The 24,104-nt window shown below is 35.7% G+C and overlaps 1 protein-coding gene across 3 annotated transcripts in view; it reads right to left on the bottom strand.

The window, feature by feature from the left end:
- LOC123552802 (uncharacterized) overlaps window positions 1-24,104 on the bottom strand; it is a 62,811-nt gene that overhangs the window by 20,686 nt on the left and 18,021 nt on the right. For 2 of the 3 annotated variants that reach the window (XM_053540891.1, XM_053540892.1), the window contains exons 3-6: window positions 12,339-12,502; window positions 7,156-7,270; window positions 2,721-2,793; window positions 1,395-1,462 (exon numbers count right to left, since the gene is read on the bottom strand). In XM_053540891.1, coding sequence (XP_053396866.1) covers window positions 1,395-1,462; window positions 2,721-2,793; window positions 7,156-7,270; window positions 12,339-12,502 — 420 coding nt within the window. Of the gene's footprint in view, window positions 1-1,394; window positions 1,463-2,720; window positions 2,794-7,155; window positions 7,271-12,338; window positions 12,503-20,539; window positions 20,561-24,104 lie in introns of all 3 variants that reach the window. The other variant, XM_053540890.1, reaches the window with a different exon arrangement.

Genomic DNA, 24,104 nt, shown 5'->3' on the forward strand with positions numbered 1-24,104 from the left:
CCCAATTTCATACTTGGCCTAGGAATCATCAAGATAAACATTCTATCCAAATTTCATGAAGACAGGTTCATAAATGTGGCCTCAAGAGTGTTTTAACAAGCTTTCCCTTTGATTTGACTGGGTGACCTAAATTTTGACCTCATATAACCCAGTCTTCAAACTGGCCTAGGAATAACCAAAATAAACATTCTGACGAACTTTCGTGAAGACAGGGTCATAAATGTGGCCTCTACGGTGTTTACAAGCTTTTCCTTTGATCTGACCTGGTGACCCTTTTTTGACCCCACATGACCCAGTTTCATTTCAATCATGAACTAGAGATCATCAAGATAAACATTCTGTGCAAATTTGTATAAAATCAAAGCATAAATGAAACCTCTGTATGGCTGAAAGGGCCAAAATAGAAAATTCTGCCCCTTTCAGGGGCAGTAACTCTAGAACCCATGATGGAATCTAGCCAGTTTTCGAAAGGAATGGAGATCTGTGTGTAAGTGTGGTTAAAATCGAATGTAAAATGTCACTTCTATCGTGTTCGCAAGGTAAAAAATAAACAAATTTTGGCTCTTTCAGGGGCCAGTCAGGGGCTATAACTCCGGAATCTATAATTGGATCTGATGATTTCATCATGGAATCCAAGATCTATTGTTGTATAAGATATTCTGCAAGTTTGTATCAAATCAAACCAAAAATGAAGTCTCTAATGGCTGCAAAAGCCAAAATAGCAAATTTTGGCCCTTTAAGGGGCCATAACTCTGGAACCCATAACAGGATCTGGCCAGTATTCGAAAAGAACCAAGATATTGTGCCAAAACAAGTTGTGTGCAAGTTTGATTAAAGTTGATTGCAAAATGTGGTCTCTATCGTGTTCACAAGCCAAAATAGCAAATTTTTGCCCTTTAAAGGTCCATAACTCTGGAACCTATGACGGGATCTGGCCAGTTTTCGAAAGGAACCGATACATTATGCCAATACATACAAGTTGTGAGCAAAATTGATTAAAATTAATTGCAAACTGTGGTCTCTATCGTGTTCGCAAGAAATTGTGGACGGACGGACGACAGACATAGGGCGATCACAAAAGCTCACCTTGTCACTAATGACTATGTGACAAGTAAGCTTAAAATAGCTAATACAAAGTTTGCCAACAATTTATGTGTCTGTTCCTCTTTTGAAACTCCTGTGTGTGTGTTCGTGTACAGATATTCAACAGCTGAGATGTATTATGGAAGATGTTACAAATATTCCAGTTTTAGATACAAAAAGAGCATATATTACTAAAAAATGTTACGACTTAAAACGTTTTTCTACTCCCATGATCAAAACTTTCAAGGCACTACATCATCCAAACAAAATAGTAGCTCTACAGCTGAGCTCTTGTGAGCTAGCGAACTTACCCTGGGACTGTCCAAGGTACAGCTGTATAAGTGGTTATAGAGTTATCTATATCTGACCAGTGATACACCTGAAAATAGTAAACATACATGGATCTGGCAACATTAGTTATACTTATAAAAAGAAGCACTTATTAAATTTGTTGCATGAAATAGTTCAGTATCTTTATTCACTGCCAGTAAAAACTGGATATGAAACTTGTTGTTGTTACAACCAGCTTGTCTTTCTTCAATACACGTTGTACTAATTATTACATGATTAAACTGATGTGCATGTACTTTTAACTTGGAAAAGAAAGAACTTGGTTGTACAAGATTTTTGACAATGTTGTATAAAGTATTTAACTAATGGGTCTTTAATATATGTAAACTATAGCAATAAATAACACTATTAAAGTATCCGCATTGGAAATGCGGGATCAATTCATCTCAATATATAAATAACATGGAAAACAACAAAAAAATCATAACAAAGAGCTGTCCGTAAGGCAGCCACTCGACTTTTCTCAGAGCTTGACTCTGAATTAGAGCTTTGCCAGTAAAAACTTTATAAAACTTGAACACAAAAAATTCTAAGTTAAAAAGGGGCATAACTCTGTCAAAATTCAAATCAGAGTTATGAGGATTGTTTCTCCTGGTGTAGACTTTGATAGTAAATAACTATTTAAGTTTCAAGCCAAAAGCTTTGAGAGTAACAGAGATATTTGACTTTATCAAAAACTTTAACCAAAAAATTCTAAGTTAAAAAGGGGCATAACTCTGTCAAGTTATAGGGATTATTTCTCCTGGTGTAGACTTTGATAGTAAGTAACTATTTTTAAGTTTCAAGTCAAAAGCTTTGATAGTAATAGAGATACTTGACTTTATCAAAAACTTGAACCAAAAGTTCTATGTTAAAAAGGGGCATAAAAATTCAATCAGGGTTATGGGGATTATTTCTCCTGGTGTAGACTTTGATAGTAAATAACTATTTTAAGTTTCAAGTCAAAAGCTTTGAAAATAACAGAGATATTTGACTTCATCAAAAACTTTAACCAACAGTGATGACTCTGGGGTGAGTGCAATAGCTCTACTTTTTCTTCGAAAACTCGAGCTAAGAATTAACAATTATTAGAACTGTCAAATTGTAAAGGACTGAAATATATTACAGGTCTTAAGATTGACAATAAATTTTTATTAGTATACTCATCAGGAACAGAGGTCCAGTTCTTCCAAATATCCATGTTGGAGTGATCACTGGTACAACAAAATGTTACATATGGACATTTTGCAGAGACCAATCAAAGCTCGAGTGTACACTTTGGTTAATGTCAGTTTCTCAGTACCTACCATAAGAGAGGTTCCTATACAGACAATAAATTTTAATCCATCAGTTGACCAACAGCCACACCGAATCTTCTCCCTACAAGAAGAAAAATGATCTTTGATATCAAATACATGCAAATTCACATAGAATTCATGATTATCCTTTATATTACTGCAGCTGATAAGTATAAGATCAAAATATATCTTTTTAAAACAAAGATTAACAAGAGCTCGCAGAACACGAAATGCCCCCCTTCATGCATTCAGTAATTGCACAAGGAACAGAAATTATTTGTTACTGTACACAAATGTTCTATTTTCTGAGTCAATGTGACCTTGACCTTTGACCTATTGACCTCAAAATCAATAGGGGTCATCTGCTGGTCATGATTAACCTCCCTATCAACATTCACGATCAACATTCATGATAAACATTCACGATCCTAGGCCAAAGCATTCTCAAGTTATCGTCCTGAAATGGTTTAACTGTTCTTGGTCACTGTGACCTTGACCTCTGGTCTAAAAATCAGTAGGGGTCATCTGCTGATCACGACCAACCTCCCTATCAATTTTCATGATCCTAGGCCCAAAAGTTCTTGAGTTATTGTATGGAAACTGTTTATCTGTTCCGGGTCACTGTGACCTTGACCTACTGACCTCAAAATCAATAGGGGTCATCTGCTGCTCATGATCGATTTCCCTATCAACTTTCATGATCCTACGCCAAAGCATTCTCAAGTTATCGTCAAGAAACGGTTTAACTCTTCTGGGTCACTGTGACCTTCACTTTTGACCTATTGACCTCACAATCAATAGGGGTCATCTGCTGGTCATGATAAACCTCCCTATCAACTTTCGTGATCCTAGGCCCAAGCGCTCTTGAGCTATCATCCGGAAATCATTCAACTGTTCCAGGTCACTGTGACCTTGACCTTTTACCTACTGCCCTCAAAATCAATAGGGGTCATCTAATGGTCATGACTAACCTCCCTATCACCTTTCATGATCCTAGGCCCAAGCATTTTTGAGTTAACATTCGGAAACAGTTTAACTATTCCGGGTCACTGTGACCTTGACCTTTGACCTACTGATCTCAAAATCGATGGGGGTCATCTGCTGGTCATGACTAACCTCCCTATCAACTTCCATGATCCTAGGCCCAAGCGTTCTTGAGTTATCATCCAGAAACGGATTTGTCTACATACCGACCGACAGATCTAACGACCTGCCGACCGACCAACAGACAGACATCTGCAAAACAATATACCCCTCCTTCTTCGAAGGGGGGCATAACAAACAAGAGCACCGCCTTGCGGGTGCTGACGCTCATCTGATTTTTTTTGTGTAATAGAAATATTGTCCTACCCATGATCTTCTAAGTCTAAAAAGGGCCATCACTCTTGCAAAAAGCAGGATAGAGTTATGTTTCTTGATGTACAGTGTCCACTTATGATGGTGAAAAACTGTTGCATGTTTTAAAGCAATAGCTTTGATAGTTTATGAGAAAAGTTGACTTAAACATAATATTCAACCATTTTTCTAAGTCCAAAAGGGGCAATAATTATTGCAAAAAGCAGGATGGAGTTATGTTGCTTGCTGTACAGGGTCAGCTTATGATGGTGAACAAGAGTTGCAAGTTTTAAAGCAATAGCTTTGATAGTTTAAGAGAAAAAGTTGACCTAAACATAAAACTTAACCAAGAAATCTGATATTTTCTAAGTCCAAAAGGGGCCATAAATCTTGCAAAAAGCAGGATGGAGTTATGTTTCTTGCTGTACAGGGTCAGCTTATGATGGTGAACAAGTGTTGCAAGTTTTAAAGGAATAGCTTTGATAGTTTAGGATAAAAGCTGACCTAAACATAAAACTTAACCAAGAAAACTGATTTTCTAAGTCCAAAAGGGGCAATAATTCTTGCAAAAAGCAAGATGGAGTTATGTTTCTTGATGTACAGGGTCTGCTTATGATGGTGAACAAGTATTCCAAGTTTCAAAGCAAAAGCTTTGATAGTTTAGGAGAAAAGTTGACCTAAACATAAAACTTAACCAAGAAATCTGATATTTTCTAAGTACAAAAGGGGCCATAAATCTTGCAAAAAGCAAGATGGAGTTATGTTTCTTGCTATACAGGGTCAGCTTATGATGGTGAACAAGTATTCCAAGTTTCAAAGCAATAGCTTTGATAGTTTAGGAGAAAAGCTGACCTAAACATAAAACTTAACCAGGCAACGCCGACGCAGACGCCGACGCCGACGCCGACAACCGCTCAAGTGATGACAATAACTCATCATTTTTTTTCAAAAAATCAGATGAGCTAAAAACAGTAAAAGCTGTGAAACTATGACGAAACTTGACTGCGTTTACCAATTTATTTGAGCATTTTGATGATATATTTGCGCATACCTGTATAAATTTGACAATCTATTTGAGCATACCTGTATAATTTTGATGATTTATTTGAGCATACCTGTATAAATTTGACAATTTATTTGAGCATACCTGTATAATTTTGATGATATGAGCATAACTGTATAATTTTGATGATATATTTGAGCATACCTGTATACCTGTACCTTGACAATTTATTTGAGCATATCTGTTTAAATGTATTAGAACTTGGTTGTGGCATATACTTCCCTTATTCAAAAGCTAAGAAAAAAAACTTTGAATCACTGATTACTTTTTCACTTATTGCAAACATGATTTATCCGGATACCTGTACAGATAAAGCCAATAGCATTACTTGACTGTTCTCAATATTTCCTGTTATTTACATACACATACCTGTTTAACTAAAGTAAAACTTGACTGCCTTTGTTTAAAATATTTCCTGCATGTCATTTACACAACTGTTTAACTGAAGTAAAACGTGACTGCCTTTATTCTCGATATTTCTTGTGTGTCATTTACATAAACATACCTTCCTAACTGTAGAAAAACTTGACTGCCTTTGCTCTCAACATTTTCTATATGCCATTTTCATACATATACCAGTCTAACTGTAGAAAAACTTGACTGCCTTTATTCTCAATATTTCCTGTGTGTCATTTACATACACATACATGTCTAACTGTAATAAAACTTGACTCCTTTGTTCTCAACATTTCCTGTGTGCCATTTACATACACATACGTATCTAACTGTAGTAGAACTTGACTGCATCTGCTCTCAACATTTCCTGTGTGCCATTTACATACATATACCAGTGTAATTGTAGTAAAACTTGACTGCCTGTGTTTTGTATAAACCCATACCTGTCTAACTGTAGTAAAACTTGACTGCCTTTGTTCACAATGTTTTACATACAAATACCTGTCTAACTGTAGTAAAACTCGACTGCCTGTGTACTCAATATTTCCTATGTGTCATTTACATACACATACCTGTCTAACTATAGTAAGACTTGACAGCCTTTGTTCTCAACATTTCCTGTGTGCCATTTACATACACATACGTATCTAACTGTAGTAAAACTTGACTGCATCTGCTCTCAACATTTCCTGTGTGCCATTTACATACATATACCAGTCTTACTGTAGTAAAACTTGACTGCCTGTGTTCTGTATAAACCCATACCTGTCTAACTGTAGTAAAACTTGACTGCCTTTGTTCACAATGTTTTACATACAAATACCTGTCTAACTGTAGAAAAACTTGACTGCCTGTGTACTCAATATTTCCTGTGTGTCATTTACATACATATACCAGTCTAACTGTAGAAAAATTTTACTGCCTTTATTCTCAATATTTTCTGTGTGTCATTTACATACACATACCGGTCTAACTGTTGTAAAACTTGAGTGCCTGTATTTTGTATAAACCCATACCTGTCTAACTGTAGTAAAACTTAATTACCTTTGTTCACAATGTTTTACATACAAATACCTGTCTAACTGTAGTAAAACTTGACTGCCTTTGTTCACAGTGTTTTACATACACATACCAGTCTAACTGTAGTAAAACTTGACTGCCTTTGCTCTCAACATTTCCTATGTGCCATTTAAATACATATAACAGTCTAACTGTAGAAAAACTTAACTACCTTTATTCTCAATATTTCCTGTGTGCCATTTACATACATATACCGGTCTAACTGTAGTAAAACTTGACTGCCTGTATTTTGTATAAACCCATACCTGTCTAACTGTAGTAAAACTTAATTGCCTTTGTTCACAATGTTTTACATACACATACCAGTCTAACTGTAGGAAAACTTAAATGCCTTTATTCTTAATATTTCCTGTGTGCCATTTACATACATACACCTAACTGTAGAAAAATTTGACTGCCTTTATTCTCAATATTTCCTGTGTGCCATTTACATACATATACCAGTCTAACTGTAGAAAAACTTGACTGCCTTTATTCTCAATATTTCCTGTGTGTCATTTACATACACATACCTGTCTAACTGTAGTAAAACTTGACTGCCTTTGTTCACAATGTTTTATATACACATACCTGTCTAACTGAAGTAAAACTTGACTGCCTTTGTTATGAACATGACTGTAGTACAAACTTGACTGTTGTGGACAAAGCACACATAAAATGTCACGACCTGGATTCCATAAACATCCTGTAAAATTTTTCACAAGTATTCACATGTTGTATGATATTTGCAATAACATATATGGTTCACACCGTATACATGATAATTTATGTTTTAGTAATTAAAAATTCACTGAACACACTGAACAATGTTAAGCAAGAATTTCCCTCAAGTTCCTGTCCTGTCTTAAAAGTTTTCATAAAACATACAAACAGCCTTAACTTTGTGTAATAAAGCAGAAATATTCATTCAAGATGCAATAAATACTGGTACCGCATTTGACCAAATACACACACTGTTAAAATTAAGGATAAAGTTATGTAGTTGCAAGTTTTATAATCTGGGGACACCAGTACTTTTCCTAGGAGGTTGATTTTAAGTAAGCTTACAATCAAGCTAATATCAGTTCTGTTGGGATTAATGTCTTTTATTTCTTTTTTCTACTAGTATCTGACAACTTTCTCACATGAATCACTGGTGGATGACAAATTACTTCATACACAAACAAAATATGCCTCCTTTAGGATTCAAATTCAAAACCTCTTGAATCACAGTCCTGTGTATTACATGCCGGTTAAAATAAATATGTACAAACTGAACTACAGGAATTAGAAGCCTGAAGTGTCATTGGTTTTCCTAGTAGTTATATGAAAGCTGTCTGTCCTTAATGTAAAACTGGACACTTTTCTATCTACTGTTTGTTTTGTTTTGTTGGGTTTAACGTCACATCAACAAAATTACAGGTCAAATAGCGACTTCCCAGCTTTGATGGTGGAGCAAGACCCGAGTGGGGCACCTGGGGTAAAACCACCAACCTTGTGTAAGCCTGATGGATAGCTTCCTCATGTATGAAGAAGTCTCAAACCCACATCGGTGAGAGATATGTGATTCCAAGTCAGTAACATTAACCACTGGGCCACGGATTCCCCTGACTGAACTGACTGGTAAAAACATGTTACGTAGAATTGCAATTCTGAGGTTAATCTCACCAGGTTAGATAACTAGATATCATTTACAGGGATATGATTTAATCAATGAGAATGAGAGCGAATATTCGAGTCCCATTGCACTTAAAGGAAAAACTACAGTAAATACAGAAGTATCTTAAATCAATTAGATGGCAATTATCAAAAAGCTTATTTGAATGGCTTCAATAATTAACATGCAGTTATAAAGTAATCACTAAAACAGTCATAATCACTTTCATAAATTAAATTTCTATACCTTTCACTCGTTTAACACATATAACAAGATAATAATGATAATTACCATAATTTCAAACTGATTCATAATATCAAATTATCCAACAAAAAGAAAAAAAATCCGACATGTCATAAAAACAGCCCGAGTGTAACACAAATAGAAATACACTGAAATGAAGTATTTAAAGAGTTAAAATGGGTGGAAACTATCATTTACCAACGGACATTTAAACCATAAATCTCAAATTCTTTTTTAAGTGCACAGAGTTTTCAAACTTGTTATCTCATCATCGCAAACAAAAAAGTTTCAAGATAAAAACAGACTGGTTATTTATAAATATTGGCATGGCATATTGTATTACTCTGAATTGCTTCACTCTTAATTTTATCTCTTTCTGGATTTTTCTGATCAATCTGTTTGAAGTTTTTTTTGCCAAATGATTATTTATGGACTTTTCATGAACAAATGTACAAATAGAAAAATGCAGAGTTTAACAACTATAAAATTGAAATGAATAAATCCAGTGTTTGGGATATGCTCTAGAATTTTGGATTACCAACATGTAAGTCTTTGGATGGGATATACAGATGCTTTCGTAGAAAAGCACCTATCTCCCCCAGCACATAGTAATAAGTAAGAAGTCAATAGCAGACAGAAGCGAAAGTGAAAGAGATACTGATGGTTGGCTGCAATACCTGGAATCATCTACAGTAAACCTCGCTTATAAGGAACAGCTTGGGACCTCTAAAATTGTTCCTTATAACCGAAGTTCCTTATATCCGTATAGCGTACTAGTTCCTTGTAACCGAGGTTTGTATAACGAACACAATTTGTATAGCGAACACTATTTGACTGACTTTGAAAAGGGCTATGTGTTCACACTCCGGGCCGACCATGAATCAATGTTGCGAGTCTAGTACCGGTCCTTTCCTGGAGAGATAAGGTAAACTGCCTGCATGTTTATGACTGAAATAGTGTTGAAACACGGCGTTAAACCTAAACTAAGCCAAAATGTACGTCGGTAAAAATGACCGTAATTTGTGTTTATTTTTTGTCGTTTTTTTTCTATCTTCGTTTTTAGAGAGCGCTACATTATGACTATGAGATATGTTGCAGTGTTACCTTGCTCGACTGCATGTTATGAGAATAGGCATCAATACTAATACAAAAAAATGTTCAAATTTTAATTACAAAAATCAAAAATGTTAAATTAGACAACCCATTAAAATCTAAAAGTAGGGTGTTTATGACATATAGTGCATTACGACTAGACAACAGCGCCATACATACGGATAAAAGTGTAAATTATACCTATAGTTCTGCAATTGTCCATTTTAGCACCTGCTTGGAAATTTGATCAACTGGACTGTTTGCCATTGTTAATGACGCGTAATTAGCACATTTATTTAGGACAGTATGACCGTGACCGTTACTGATTTTCGTTCACTATTGTCAACATGAAATACCTAATACATGTAGATCTTAGCTCTCGAACGTAATCTTGAGTAAATATAAGTCTACTATCGTCTTGTATTTGGTAAATGTTAATGATATTATATATTTTCTTTTTATCGTATCCGTGAATATCATAGAAATGAAATAAGTTGTGTTTATTCATGTGCGTTAAATCGCCTGAAAATGCCGACGTTACTCTGACGGACGTCATCAGCGATTCTCCTGTTTTATTTCTGGTTTTCAATAATTTTTATTCTTTATGTCTGTTCGCTATAACCGAGGGGTTTTCCATTGAATTTCGTACTTTGGGACTAGAAAAAGTGTTCCTTATAACCGAGTGTTCCTTATAACCGAGTTCCCTATAACCGAGGATTTTTAAATTGAATAAAGAAGGAATTAGATCGGGGAATTGAAAACTGTTCCTTATAACCGAGTGTTCCTTATATCCGAGTTCCTTTTAAGTGAGGTTTACTGTACTAGGCATGTCCAACCATCCCACTAATTTTTACCATTCTGGGCCTTGTGGTTCTTAAGTTATGGATTGGAAACGGTTTTCTATGTTCTGGCCCATGACCTCGACCTTTGATTGAGTGACCCCCAAATTCAATAGGAGTCATCTACTCTGCATGTCCAAGCATCCCATGAAGTTTCTCAACATTCTGGATCAAGTGGTTCTCGAGTTATTGATTGGAAAGCCTTTTCAGTGTTCAGGCCTGTGACCTTGACACAAGTGATCCCAAAAATGATAAGTGAATAGCAGAACAATCACGTGATTTGAATTTATTACTTTGACTTACTTCTTACATACTAAATGATCGCCAATTTCTTAAGCAGTTATGAAATGGTGCAGCTATTTGAAAATTCTAAAAGACAGAAATCATTTAATTTTGAAATTTTCAATTGTTTTCATAGTGAAATTTACAATGTTTTGCGAATAAGTGGTAACTGTCTTGTTTTTATGACAAAAGAGGGAATTTGAATTAACTATAAAGAAGGTCAGGAACGTAAATTAATCAATCTCCTTTAACACAACAAAGTGTTTGCCACCTGCATTATCAACAGCAAAATAGATAGTGATACTAAATAAATAAAACTGCTGTTTTAGTTAAACATTAAACTGATATGAACAGATGTTAACTAAGAAGTCAGCATGTTTCAAATAAGGTAGATTTACTTCGGACACCAAATCCTTAATAGGGGCATGCCTCAAAATTTATGTCAAGCTTTTTAAGATTCACATATTATGAAATGTCAATAAAAAAAGTTATAAAAAACGTGTTTTTTCTTCATTTATCCAGTATCTGCTTTTAAACATTGAATGGAGAAAAGTGAAAAAACGTGGAACAGTGAATAACTCAAGCACCGGAGCTGACTTGAGAAATTTATGTGACCCCAGCCATTTTCCTTATATTTTCTACATTTGTATCACTTGACAACTTAAGCATTTTGCCAATCCCTTTGCAACCATCTGCAATCTGTGGTATATACAGTGAAAAGTTTTGTTCAGGAATGGGCTGATGATCTTCAAGCTTCTCTATGTATGACTAACTTGTCATATAGGCTGAATGTTGATTATTCTGTATGTTTGACTGCCTAGTGATATAGACTGAATGTTGAGTATTCTATATGTCTGACTACCTTGTGATATTGGCTGAATGCTATTAACCTATATTTTTGACTACCTTAAGATATAGGCTGAATGTTGATTATTCTCTATTTTTGGCTACTTTGTGATATAGTCTGAATGTTGATTATACTGTATGTTTGGGTACCTTGTGATATAGGCTGAATGTTGATTATTCTGTATATTTGACTACCTTGTGATATAGGCTGAATGTTGATTACTACCTTGTGATATAGGCCGAATGCTGATTATTCTGTATGTTTGACTACCTTGTGATATTGGCTGAATGTTGATTATTCTGTATATTTGACTACCTTATCATATAGGCTGAATGTTGATTATTCTGTATGTTTGACTACCTTGTGAAATAGGCTGAATGTTGATTATTCTGTATATTTGACTGCCTTGTGAAATAGGCTGAATGTTGATTATTCTGTATGGTTGACTACCATGTGATATAGACTGAATGTTGATTTAGATTACTACCTTATGATATAGGCTGAATGTTGATTATTGTGATATAGGCTGAATGTTGAGTATTCTGTATGTTTGACTACCTTGTGATATAGGCTGAATGTTGATTATTCTGTATGTTTGGGTACCTTGTGATATAGGCTGAATGTTGATTATTCTGTATGTTTGACTGCTTTCTGATATAGATTGAATGTTGATTACTACCTTGTGATATAGGCTGAATGTTGATTATTCTGTATGTTTGGCTACCTTGTGATATTGGCTGAATGTTGATTATTCTGTATGTTTGGCTACCTTGTGATATTGGCTGAATGTTGGTTATTCTGTATGTTTGACTACCTTTTGATATAGGCTGAATGTTGATTTTTCTGATCTGTTTGAAGGACAGTTTAGGTTGACGACCTTCAACTTTCCATATGGAGATATTTCTGTCATGGACCACACACATATAACATAGACCTGCTGAAATATTGTCACTCCAATGGATGGACTTCACACCACGACTGAAAAAAACAACAGCAGATAAATTACTTGTTATAATAGCCTTTATTCTGAAGAACATCATATATAAAAGCTGATTTCATCTTATAATCTGACTACTGACAAATTTCTTTTCATCTCCACAAAAAAGATTCTTTACTTCACTAATCACTAATTTTAAAACAAAAATTTATAAAACTGACCTCAACTTGGCTGACTTCTTGAAAAATGGCCATGTGCATACATGACAGCACTTCAATTCAGAAGCAATATGTAACATTCATTATGGTGAACAAACATGCTGTATAATATTCCAGGGTTTTTTTTTATTCTATAGCAGAGGCCGAATATCGGCCTCGTCCCCCAGCTGAGGATTTCCCCCACAGCCAAGGATTTCCCCTACCGCAGTCGAAATTCCCCTACGTCCGAAATTCCCCTCCTCCAAAATCGTAAACAAAGCAATGGAGATTACTCCCAGCGATTTTCCCGACCGAATATCGGACCCGTTCACAATTGCAGACGGTCTTTCACAATTTTCAATGGGTGTGAAAACCTTTGGGCCATATATGGCGAAAATCGATAAAAACTCGTATATGACCCGCACATAATATGCCGTGGGCGTCTGCTTGTCTCGCGGTAATACTCTTTGATGCGTAACGAGTTCGAAAGCTCTGCCCCTTATCAATCAAAATCCCAGTGAACTTCATACTGTTTGTCGACACCAGCGTAAGTATGACAGTAGGCTGAGCGTCTTATGTTAATTAGCTACTGACAGATGTCAATCACGCCACGCGCCGAGTGACACGTGGTTATCATCAGTATGTAATATAGATGATTGATAAACAATGCAGCGTCAGATTATCGTGTTTGTACCTCTTGTTAATTAGCGGTAACAGCTTATGCTGTATTGTGTAATATGTGTTGTTAATTTAAAGTAATTATTTTATGTGCTTGATTCGATTAAATAAGCCGGTCGGCCGTTACACAAATTTATTATCTTTGCCGAGGTATTTTGCTAGAGCAAAATAAAATATAAATGTTTTAAGTAATCAGATATTATAAGTATGGAATAGTTCTGGTGAAAAGATGAAATTTTATCAAGAATTTTTAATGTTTGCTTTCGTTTTTTTTCATATTTGTCACACGTTTTCACGATCGTGATTTTCGGACTTTCTTATCCTTTCTTACAAGATTGTCTAGTACAATTGAAATAAAAAGCCAACAAAAGTATGCATTTAATAATAATATGATGACTCTTGCAAAAGCAACTCTTATTTTAAAGCATTTTTTGTGAATAAAAGCATGTGACCTTTAAATATTCAATGATTTGAGCATTTCAACTCTCCCCACCCACCTTGTTACAATGATAAGTGAACATTAGTGCAAGTCCATCTATTGCTAAGTGACAGTGTGTATAGTTGCTAAAAGTTGCAAGAATATGTAATAAAAACATAGTTTAAAGTGTTTATTATGCATAATTGTAAATTCCCCCCTGAGTGAAAAAATCCCCCAAAACTGCTCGTCGCGGGCTATTTTCTTCCCCCAATGACAGGCTGGGGCCTCTTCCCCCAGTCGTAAAAAAAACCCTGTATTCCTACAAGGTTTCATGACTCTAGGTGAAATATTATTTTTTTAACAATCCCCTAATGTTTTATGACTCTTTAAGTTAAATATTTTTCGAGATACATGTGAAAAACACTTGTATCCCATTTATGCATATTTATGACAATCAAGGGCCATTACTCTGGTCTAACCAAAAGAAATCTTAAACAAAATCCAAGGTGCACAACTTCACATGCTGAATAATATTTCTATAAAGTTTCATGACCCTAGATCAAAAACTTTTTGAGATATGTAAGACACAACTTTTATGCCTTTTTATGCACATTTTTGACTAAGTCAAGGGCCATAACTCTGGTATGGCCGAGTGATATATGTAACAACACCCTTGGTGCACAACTTCACATGCTTAATAAAATTTCTGCAATGTTCCATCACAGTGGGTCAAATACATTTTGAGATATGTGCCACACAACTTTTATGTCTTTTTATGCATATTTTTGACTAAGTCAGGGCCCTAACTGATCTGGCTGATTGATATCTCTACTGTAATGTTTCACAATAGTGGGTCAAATACTTTTTGATAAAAGCATGACACAAACTTAGGCCCTTTTTATGCATATTTTTGACTAAGTCAAGGGCCATAACTGTGTGCGATCCTAATGAAAACCCCTGGTTCACAACTTCCCGTGCTGAATAATAATCCTGTGTGGTTTGACAACTCCGGGTCAAAATCTTTTTGAGATATGAAGGACATAATTAAGTTAGTTTGGATAGACAGATGGACTGATGGATGGACAAAGGCAACTCTTAGAGCCACCCAATACTTATTACCAATACTTAAAACTCTAAACAACAAACTTATCACCAGATGGAACACAATAACTAGGAACACTATTACCATCTGATTAAGACTTTGCAAACGGGACATAGAGAAGTGCATTTTAGCTAAAATAAAGAAATTCTTGTGTTATAACCACTCTTAAAATACCTCCTTTAACAGATGCTAAAAAAAGTGTGCAACTCAACCGGATCTATGCTAATATGGGTGGGTGTTCTAATTGAAAATAACTATCTAACAAAAGGGTCATTGATGCTAAAGCACCCACCTGTGTACAAGGCTTCAGGTGTGTTTATATATAACGTATTAATGGTACAAGTACACAGTTAGGTTTCTTCTATGTAAGCCTATATTATATATACATGTCACACACATTTCTGAACCTAGGGCAATATATTGTACAATTACGGTAGACAGTACACCGCCTAATATTATGGCTCTAGCCATTATGGATTCAGAGAAGAAGATTTTCAGTTTCTTATAATATAAGCCTATAAGTAAGTACACATCACACACAGGGGCATGGCCATTTTTGACCTTGGGGCAATAATTTGGACAATTACTTAGTCAAACCCTTATATCACATGCCAAATATCAAATATAAGTTCTAGGAAAGAAGATTTTTAAAGTCTAATTGCTAGAAAACCTATTTTTAACCAAAAATACCATATATTTGTAAAGGTCACACAAGGACAATTTGTGTAAATTCTTTTAAAATAGGGCTAGCAGTTTCATACAAGAAGATTTTCTAAGTTTCTACTATACACATATAGGGAAACTGGCAGGAATATCCGGACCCCCTTGGAAAATCCTAACAAGAGGACCATGATGGTCCTGAATCGCTCACCTATCTCCACATGACCCAGTGTTCAACTGAGTATGACATCGTTATTTCTATCATTTGACAAAGTGACCTAGTTTTTGAGCACATGTGACCTAGATATCATCAAGATAAAAAATTCTGACCAATTTTCATGAAGATCCATTGAAAAATATGGCCTCTAGAGAGGTCACAAGGTTTTTCTATTATTTGACCTAATGACCTAGTTTTTGAAGGCACGTGACCCACTTTTAAACTTGACCTAGATATCATCAAGGTGAACATTCTCACCAATTTTCATGAAGATCTCGTGAAAAATATGGCCTCTAGAGAGGTCACAAGGTTTTTCTATTTTTAGACCTACTGACCTAGTTTTTGACCGCACATGACCCAGTTACGAACCTGACCTAGATATCATCAAGCTGAACATTCTCACCAATTTTCATGAAGATCCATTGAGAAATATGGCCTCTAGAGAGGTCACAAGGTTTTTTCTATTTTTAGACCTACTGACCTAGTTTTTCACCCCACGTGACCCAGTTTCGAATCTGACTTAGATATCATCAAGATGAACATTCTGACCAATATTCATGAAGATCTCATGAAAAATATGGCCTCTAGAGAGGTCACAAGGTTTTTCTATTTTTAGATCTACTGACCTAGTTTTTAACCCCACGTGACCCAGTTTCGAACTTGACCTAGATATCTTCAAGGTAAACATTCTGACCAATTTTCATGAAGATCCATTGAAAAATATCGCCTCTAGAGAGGTCACAAGGTTTTCCTATTTTTAGACCTACTGACCTAGTTTTTGACCGCACATGACCCAGTTTCGAACTTGACCTAGATATCATCAAGGTGAACATTCTGACCAATTTTCATGAAGATCCATTGAGAAATATGGCCACTAGAGAGGTCACAAGGTTTTTCTATTTTTAGATCTACTGACCTAGTTTTTGATCCCACATGACCCAGTTTCGAACTTGACCTAGATATCATCAAGGTGAACATTCTGCCCAATATTCATGAAGATCTCATGAAAAATATGGCCTCTAGAGAGGTCACAAGGTTTTTCTATTTTTAGATCTACTGACCTAGTTTTTAACCCCACGTGACCCAGTTTCGAACTTGACCTAGATATCATCAAGATGAACATTCTGACCAATTTTCATGAAGATGCATTGAGAAATATGGCCTCTAGAGAGGTCACAAGGTTTTTCTATTTTTAGACCTAATGACCTAGTTTTTGACCCTACGTGACCCAGTTTCGAACTTGACCTAGATATCATCAAGATAAAACATTCTGACCAATATTCATGAGCATCTCATGAAAAATATGGCCTCTAGAGAGGTCACAAGGTTTTTCTATTTTTAGATCTACTGACCTAGTTTTTAACCCCACGTGACCCAGTTTCGAACTTGACCTAAATATCATCAAGATAAACATTCTGACCAATATTCATGAAGATCTCATGAAAAATATGGCCTCTAGAGAGGTCACAAGGTTTTTCTATTTTTAGACCTACTGACCTAGTTTTTGACCCCACGTGACCCAGTTTCGAACTTGACCTAGATATCATCAAGGTGAACATTCTGACCAATTTTCATGAAGATGCACTGAGAAATATGGCCTCTAGAGAGGTCACAAGGTTTTTCTATTTTTAGACCTAATGACCTAGTTTTTAAACCTACGTGACCCAGTTTCGAACTTGACCTAGATATCATCAAGATAAACATTCTGACCAATATTCATGAAGATCTCATGAAAAATATGGCCTCTAGAGAGGTCACAAGGTTTTTCTATTTTTAGACCTACTGACCTAGTTTTTGACCCCACGTGACCCAGTTTCGAACTTGACCTAGATATCATCAAGGTGAACATTCTGACCAATTTTCATGAAGATCTTGTGAAATATATGGCCTCTAGAGAGGTCACAAGGTTTTTCTATTTTTAGACCTACTGACCTAGTTTTTGATGGCACGTGACCCAGTTTCGAACTTGACCTAGATATCATCAAGATGAACATTCTGACCAACTTTCATAAAGATCCCATGAAAAATGTGACCTCTAGAGTGGTCACAAGCAAAAGTTTACGGACGCACGGACGGACGACGGACGACGGACACCGCGCGATCACAAAAGCTCACCTTGTCACTTTGTGACAGGTGAGCTAAAAATAGGAAAGAAAGTGAAGAAAGAAAGAAAATGTTTTTTTCGAAAATGCAACATTAGAACCGCATTCAAATTGTATGATTCTGCTGCTACATACGACCCAGATATAATTCATATTCATGTTAATTATCTCAAAGAAACAAAGAATTTAAGGATGACATGGTGTAATAGCCATATTTCATATCTTGTAACTGGATGGTAATATTTAAATGAAATTTGGTCACTTTAAAGACATTCAAAATTAAAAACGTTTCACTGAGAGATTTTTCGAATTTTATCATTTTTTGGGGAGAAAATCGTTATTGAAGTTAATATTGATGCCTATGGGAAATATATAATTTCCTTGATTATGAGAATCTGAGCTTGAGATTCGAGAAAAATTTGCGGTAGAAAGCTACATTATATGATTCTGATACAGATATCAAAAATAAATCTAAAACTAGAGATGCTTTTGAGAAAAGCGCATGTCTCCCACAACTGCCCCTATGAAAAAATGTTAGTTTCTCTAGATGTTTTAGACGAGTGAATCCAATTAGATGGTCTGGATGAGTGGATCCAATCAGTAATTCAAGGGCCATAGATCAAAAGTGCCTGCACCGATTTGGCTAGTTATCAAACTTGGGTAAGGTCTTATGGCCAAACACATTTTGTTCAAGTTTGGTGAAGATCGGATGAGAAATGTTCGACTTAGAGAGCGGACAAGAGTAAACAGACGGATTTTTCCGGTAATTCAAGGGCCGTAACTCTAAAATGTCTAGACCGATTTGGCTAGTTATTGAACTTGGCTGAGGTCTCATGGTCAAACACATTTTGTTCAAGTTTGGTGAAGATCGGATGAGAAATGTTCGACTTAAGAGTGCGGAAAAAAGTAAAAAGGCCGATTTTTCGATAATTCAAGGGCCGTAACTCCAAAATGCCTGGACCGATTTGGCTTGTTATCGAACTTGGCCGAGGTCTCATTGTCAAACACATTTTGTTCAAGTTTGGTGAAGATCGGATGAGAAATGTTTGATTAAGAGTGCGGACATGAGTAAAAAGCCAATTTTTTGATAATTCAAGGGACGTAACTCCAAAATGCCTGGACCGATTTGGCTAGTTATTGAACTTGGCCTAGGTCTCATGGTCAAACACATTTTATTCAAGTTTGGTGAAGATCGGATGAGAAATGTTTGATTAAGAGTGCGCACATGAGTAAAAAGGCCAATTTTTTTATAATTCAAGGGCCGTAACTCCAAAATGCCTGGACCGATTTGGCTAGTTATCGAACTTGGCAGAGGTCTCATGGTCAAACACATTTTGTTTAAGTTTGGTGAAAACTGGACGAGAAATATTCGAATTAGAGTGCGGACAAGAGTAAAAAGACCGATTTTTGGTAATTCAAGGGCCATAACTCCAAGACGCCTGGACCGATTTGGCTAATTATCAAACTTGGCTGAGGTCTTATGGTCAAACACATTTTGTTCAAGTTTGGTGAAAATCGGATGAGAAATGTTCGACTTAGAGAGCGGACAAGCTTTGTGACAGACACACACACAGACAGACAGACTGGAGTAAATCAATATGTCTCCCACACCACTGTGTGGTGGGAGACATAATTCCCAGTAGGGAAAAGGAGAACATTATTTTTTTCTAGTTTTCAGGGGAAATAACTCATGAAAAACTAAAATTATCAGGGGAGGTAATCTTCACAAAATTTTTGAGAACTTTTGTCACTTCTTGTCAATATGCACCTTATTTCTATCGTTAGACATTTTCAAAGCTTACATTATCAAGTTGTATGTATGCTTTAAATAATTTGAACAGTCTTGGTAGAGGGTGACATAAGGACCATTTGTGTAAAATGATTTCAAAATCGGACCATCTGTTTAGGAGGAGATGTCACTATTTTTAGCTCTGGCAGCCCCTATGTGCAACCAAGTGGAACCGTTTGATTAAATATGGCAGAGGACCACCCAAGGAGCATCAAGGCCAAGTTTCATCAAAATCCATTCAGTGGTTTTGGAGGAGATGTCATTTTAACACAATTTTTGACGACAGTCAGGACGACTTGATGTAGATAGACGCATGCACAACAGACAATGGACACAGCGTGATCACAATACTTTGTGCTGAGGTAAGCTAAAAAAACAAGCAGTCAAAACATTGTTTAATTGACACCTGTTGATGATGCTCAAAATGCAATAAAAGTACCAAGAATATATAAAACATTCAAAAAAATTGTCCACCTCAGAGATCTGAATATACTTTGAAAGAGTGACATGCTACAGTAAAAAAGAAATCAGTGAAGTATCTAGAAACCTCAAATACCATTCTAAAAGTTCATACTTGTAAGAAAAATGTATGCAATTCAACTGTGAGTGAAAAAATGTTTAGCTGTATGATTTTCAAGAAAAGTTGCTACAAAGATATATGTGTGCAGAGTAAACATGTAATGTCTATGAATTAACCAAATTCCACTCCATGAAAGATTGTGAAATGAAAAAAAAATCTTACATTTCTGAACTTCACTTAACAAGACTATGTATATTTTTTCAAACACAACAAAATTTCATAAAATTAATTGTTACTATTACTTTGATTTGTCTTTTTACAAGGACATATTTTGTTACACTGCACACACATAAACAACAAGGCTACAATTTATCAAAATGTCTCCTCATTTTTACCTTTCTAATGGACTGTCTTTGCTAAAAATAATAACAAAAGCTGTCATTAAATACATTCTAAATCAAAATGATCTTATATGGGTGTAGAAGGTCCTGTTGTGTCAGTCTACAGCTGAATCAACAAGAACTGTCTTTTGACACCAGGCTCGACTATTCCAAGAATTGATGTAAGTATGGGGTCAAATTATTACCAGAGATGCAATAGATTTGTGAATGAATATACAGATTACCATCAGTATAATAGTAGATTGACTGTATAGGAAAATATTAACTTCTATTCTAACTCAAATTTTCCAACAAAGCAAAAAGAACCTAACTGTATTTGTGTATTAAAGCTGGTACAGCATTCAAGTAATACAAAGTTGCTGGTGCTACTCATGGAATGAAGAACTGCAGTTCTGAAGTGAATGTCAGTGGTGACTTCAACACTGCCGGAGTGGAACAGCCACCTTTACTGTTTCAATAGGAGAGTTCCAAATATCAATGCAATATGTGAATTAATTTCAAAATATTGCATGATAGATCTATTTATTTTTCGAATGGTCTAGCTAAAAATTTGTGAGCAGATAAGTTATGTACTCTTGCCTAAACATACAGACCATGATGGTATTAGCATGTGTTCAAAGTTTCAAAGCCACATCAAACAGTTTAGACAAAATATTGAATGGTATGCGAAACTTAATTAATTTCTATGCCAAAAAGGGCCGTAACTGATCCAGCTTAAGTCCTTGTCCTAGTTATGTAGTCTTGCCTACATATAAACACTATGGTCACAGTTTCAAAGCCAAAATTATGTCAAACAGTTTAGACAAAATATGGACTTGTATGAATAACTTAACTGATTTCCAAGTCCAAAAAGGGCCAAAATTCAGCCAGATATCTCTGTCATCAGACGGAGACTATGAGGATGAACAAATATTCAAAGTTTCAAAGCCACATGCATGTCAAATAGTGACAGAATGTGGACTTGTATGAAAACTAAACCAGTGTCCAAGTCCAAAATATGTCTAATAGTTTACAAAAAATATTAACTGGTACAAAAAACGTAACCAAGATTTTTAAGTTAAAAGGGGCCATAATTCAAACAAAATGCTTGATAGTTATGTACTCTTGCCTAAAACTGGACATGGTGATAGTAAACAAGTGATGAAAGTTTAAAAGCCTTGCATATGTCAAAAGGTTTTGTCAAGGAGTGGTAAGGTGTCGGCCACACAATCCAGGGATCATGGGTTTGAGCCCCTCTGGGGTCACGACCATGACTTCTCATATGACACCAGTACTGGTTTTTCCAGGAAGCGAACTCAAGAGTGGTTCCAATAAGCTTGAAGCTTTCATCACAATCGAGCTAAAACAAATTAGTATAAACTAAAATGTGGACTGGTACAAAAAAACTTAACCAAGGTGTGACGCCAATGCTGACTCCTTGGTGAGTAGGTTAGCTCTGCTTATTCTTCAAGTAGTCGAGCTAAAAATCCCAATTTTCTAAAATAAAATAAAGGGCCATAATATTTACAAAATCCAAACTGGAGTTACAAGAATAACAAGACATCAACATCAAAATTTTCAAAGCTATAGCTCTGATAGTTTTCGAAAAAAAGTGGACCTTAACAAAAATCTTAACCAATGCTGATGCAGTTACTATCAGGTGATGATCAAAGATTTCTTTTTAAACAAGAGCTGTCCGTAAGACAGCGCACTTGACTTTTCTCAGTGCTTGACTCTGAATTAGAGCTTTGCCAGTAAAAACTTTATAAAACTTTAACCAAAAAATCTAAATTAACAAGAGGGCCAAGATGGCCCTAGGTCGCTCACCTAAGAAACACTCCATAACAGTGTAAAACATGTTTGACCTAGTGATTTCAAGGAAACAAATATTCTGACCAATTTTCATTAAGATTGGACCAAAAAATTGGTCTCTTGCGATAAAACAAGCATTTTCTTAGATATGACCTAGTTTTTGACCCTAGATGTCCCATGTTCAAACTCGACCTAGATTTTATCAAGGCAATCATTCTGACCAAAATTCATGAAGATCAACTGAAAAATACAGCCTCTATCACATACAGAAGTTTTTTCTTTGATTTGACCAAGTGACCTAGTTTTTGATCTCAGATGACCCATATTCAAATTCGACCTAGATTTCATTAAGGCAATCAACCTGACCAAATTTCATAAAAATCAATTGAAAAAAACAGTCTCTATCGCATACACAAGATTTTTCTTTAATTTGACCTAGTGACCTAGTTTTTGACCTCAGATAACCCATATTCAAAATCGACCTAGATTTCATCAAGACAATCATTCTGACCAAATTTCATACAGATCAATTGAAAAATACATCCTCTATTGCATACACAATGTTTTTCTTCGATTTGACCTAGTGACCTAGTTTTTGACCCGAGATGACCCATTTTCGAACACGGCCTAGATTTTATCAAGGTAATCATTCTGGCTAAATTTCATGAAGATCAGTTGAAAAATACAGCCTCTACTGCATACACAAGGTTTTTCTTTGATTTGACCTAGTGACCTAGTTTTTGACCCCAGATGACCTATTTTTGAAACTGGTCTAAATTTCATCAAGGTAATCATTCTGACCAAAATTCATGAATATCAATTGAAAAATACAGCCTCTATCGCATACACAAGGTTTTTACGTGATATGACCTAGTGACCTAGTTTTTGATCCCAGATGACCCATTTTCGAACTCGGCCTAGATTTCATCAAGGTAATCATTCTGACCAAAATTCATGAAGATCAATTGAAAAATACCGCCTCTATCGCATACACAAGGTTTTTCTTTGATTTGACCTAGTGACCTAGTTTTTGACCCCAGATGACCCATTTTCGAACTCGGCCTAGATTTCATCAAGGCAATCATTCTGACCAAAATTCATGAAGATCAATTGAAAAATTCAGCCTCTATCGCATACACAAGGTTTTTCTTTGATTTGACCTAGTGACCTAGTTTTTGATCCGAGATGACCCATTTTCGAACTCGGCCTAGATTTCATCAAGGTTATCATTCTGACCAATATTCATGAAGAAGAATTGAAAAATACAGCCTCTATCGCATACACAAGGTTTTTCTTTGATTTGACCTAGTGACCTAGTTTTTGACCCGAGATGACCCATTTTCGAACTCGACTTAGATTTCATCAAGGTTATCATTCTGACCAATATTCATGAAGATTAATTGAAAAATACCGACTCTATCGCATACACAAGGTTTTTCTTTGATTTGACCTAGTGACCTAGTTTTTCACCCGAGATGACCCATTTTTGAACTCGGCCTAGATTTCATCAAAGTTATCATTCTGACCAATATTCATGAAGATTAAATGAAAAATACAGCCTCTATCGCATACACAAGGTTTTTCTTTGATTTGACCTAGTGACCTAGTTTTTGACCCGAGATGACCCATTTTCGAACTCGGCCTAGATTTCATCAAGGTTATCATTCTGACCATTATTCATGAAGATTAATTGAAAAATACAGCCTCTATCGCATACACAAGCTAAATGTTGACAGACGACGGACGACAGACGACGGACGACGGACGA

The sequence above is a fragment of the Mercenaria mercenaria genome, chromosome 4 (assembly GCF_021730395.1).
Source record: "Mercenaria mercenaria strain notata chromosome 4, MADL_Memer_1, whole genome shotgun sequence".
Lineage (NCBI taxonomy): Eukaryota > Metazoa > Mollusca > Bivalvia > Venerida > Veneridae > Mercenaria > Mercenaria mercenaria.